The sequence below is a fragment of the Candida orthopsilosis genome (genome assembly GCF_000315875.1).
Source record: "Candida orthopsilosis Co 90-125, chromosome 1 draft sequence".
Lineage (NCBI taxonomy): Eukaryota > Fungi > Ascomycota > Pichiomycetes > Serinales > Debaryomycetaceae > Lodderomyces > Lodderomyces orthopsilosis.
Genome location: NC_018292.1, coordinates 2737517 through 2739474, shown reverse-complemented (window position 1 = coordinate 2739474; position 1958 = coordinate 2737517). Strand labels below are relative to the sequence as shown.

At 37.0% G+C, this 1958-nt stretch overlaps 1 protein-coding gene across 1 annotated transcript; it reads left to right on the top strand. All coding sequences in view use genetic code 12, as the record gives it.

Moving 5' to 3' along the window:
• Positions 1–347, top strand: CORT_0A12540 (Hnm1 protein; the record flags this gene model as incomplete). Its single annotated transcript, XM_003867029.2, has 1 exon — positions 1–347. A coding segment is annotated over one exon (347 nt), but the record flags the coding sequence as incomplete, so codon positions are not given.
• Positions 348–1958: the final 1611 nt, after the last annotated feature.

Sequence of the window (1958 nt, the reverse complement as noted above, 5' to 3'; positions counted from 1 at the left end):
TATGCTTAATTTTCAAGAGAAACCAGATACAGCATGGTCCATTTTGGTTGAACAAATTTGGAATAGGTTTATTTTGCAACATTGTGCTTGTTGTTTGGGCTATATTTACGACGATATTTTATAATTTCCCATCAGTGATGCCCGTTGATGCAGGAAATATGAATTATTCTTCAGCCGTGTTTGGTGTTGTGTTTGTGATTTTCTTTTGTGATTGGATTATACGTGGCCGGAAGGAATTTATTGACATAGAAGAGAGGGAGAGATATAAGGATGACTTGACGAATGAATTATCGAATCAAGTGTCAAGAATAGAAGTGTTAATGTCTCATCCTCACAGCAAGGGTTGAGGGAAGGTATTTTGTACAGTGTATAGAAGTTATATCTTTTGAAAGCAATTCCCTGGTTAAAAAGTTTTCAATAGAAGTCCAAGACAACAATGAAGGAGCCACCCTAAAGCTGTATCGCTGAGAGGCATTTGGTTCCGACATTCATGATGCACCTTTGGGTTTCCACTCTTAAAGAACCGCACTTAGCGTGCAATAGTTTCTACATTGACAAATTCTCCCCTTATGTATAGTCGATTTATTACATGGTATGGTTATTTAATTCGGACTAAAAGGTTTAAAAATGGCCTAACTAATGAACAATTCCAATTCATTAGAATTTAATTCTGGATCTGAAGTAAACACCTGCCTACACCACGCCGTTTCTGTAATCGTAATTTTATCCATTCATCTATTTTCGAAAATATTGATATCACTGGAAACGTTTGTAAGATCTATATTACCCTAATCGATTTGATTACAAGGTGTGGCATGAAAAGTCGTGCGTGTCATTAGCTCTCTGGGTCATGAGAGTGGTTCCATATTCCAAAATGAGAAGTAATTAAATGTGGGGAAATTTTAATGAGTTGTGGCAAATGCGATTTTTTTATACAAGTTTCTAACAATAATCCCCGCCGAAATTAATATTTCAGCATTTCGGTGTTGGGCGGAGTATGTTGGGGGTGTTTTTAACCAGATTTGCGTATAAGTATTGACCAACGATGAATTCGTTTATAATTTACGAATTATTATTAGTAATTTAGTGGGGAAAGTAATCATTGTATCTATCAGTATAACTCAGGACGGCCCTCATTTGAGTAGTAGTTCCGGTGCGAGTCTCAAAATTTGTGACGGTATGACCACTAATCAAGCTAACCTACAGAATGTTTCTACATTCTCGAGGTACGTATCTAAGAATGAATAATTGATTTGTTGTTAGATTTCGGAGAAGTTGTAAAGATCTCATAATAATGACACAAAATTCAAAATTCTTATTATCCGCACTAAAATATCCTTCCTCCGCCATTGACGATTCTCAGCACAAAATGAAGGTCAACGTCACTTCTCCTCATCTTGAGAGATTCATTATAGAATAAACAAGAAGGAAGAAATAACACTCTATATGAAAATATGCGACTAACTCTCAAACGTTTCTGAGAGAGTTTCTGTGCAAGGTTCACCTATGCTTTCATTACTCTGCAATTTTGACTGGACATATTCCCCACACGATGCCTCTGCTTTCATATACTAATGCACAAATCACGAAGATATGAAGGCGGCACATGTCCTGATCTACATATTTAAGAGTGATATTGCCCCAACTATACCATTATTATTACTCGTACGATCTCAATTAAGCAATAGAATTCAAAAATGACAAATTCATTCAACAAACCAGAATCTTCATGGGATAGCCATAGCATTGGAGAAGGGGAGTTTGTCAACGACGTCATATCAAATAGAGTCAACCTGCCCGCTAATGTTAGAAGTTTGGATAACATTGCAATTGCAAACGAAAAGGAAGCGGCTAAAGCCTTGAAAGAAGCCCAGGCTAATTTGGAGTTCCTGGCCGATACAGGTTATGCCCCAGAGTTGAGAAGAAACTTCAGCATGATATCATTGATTGGAGTTGGG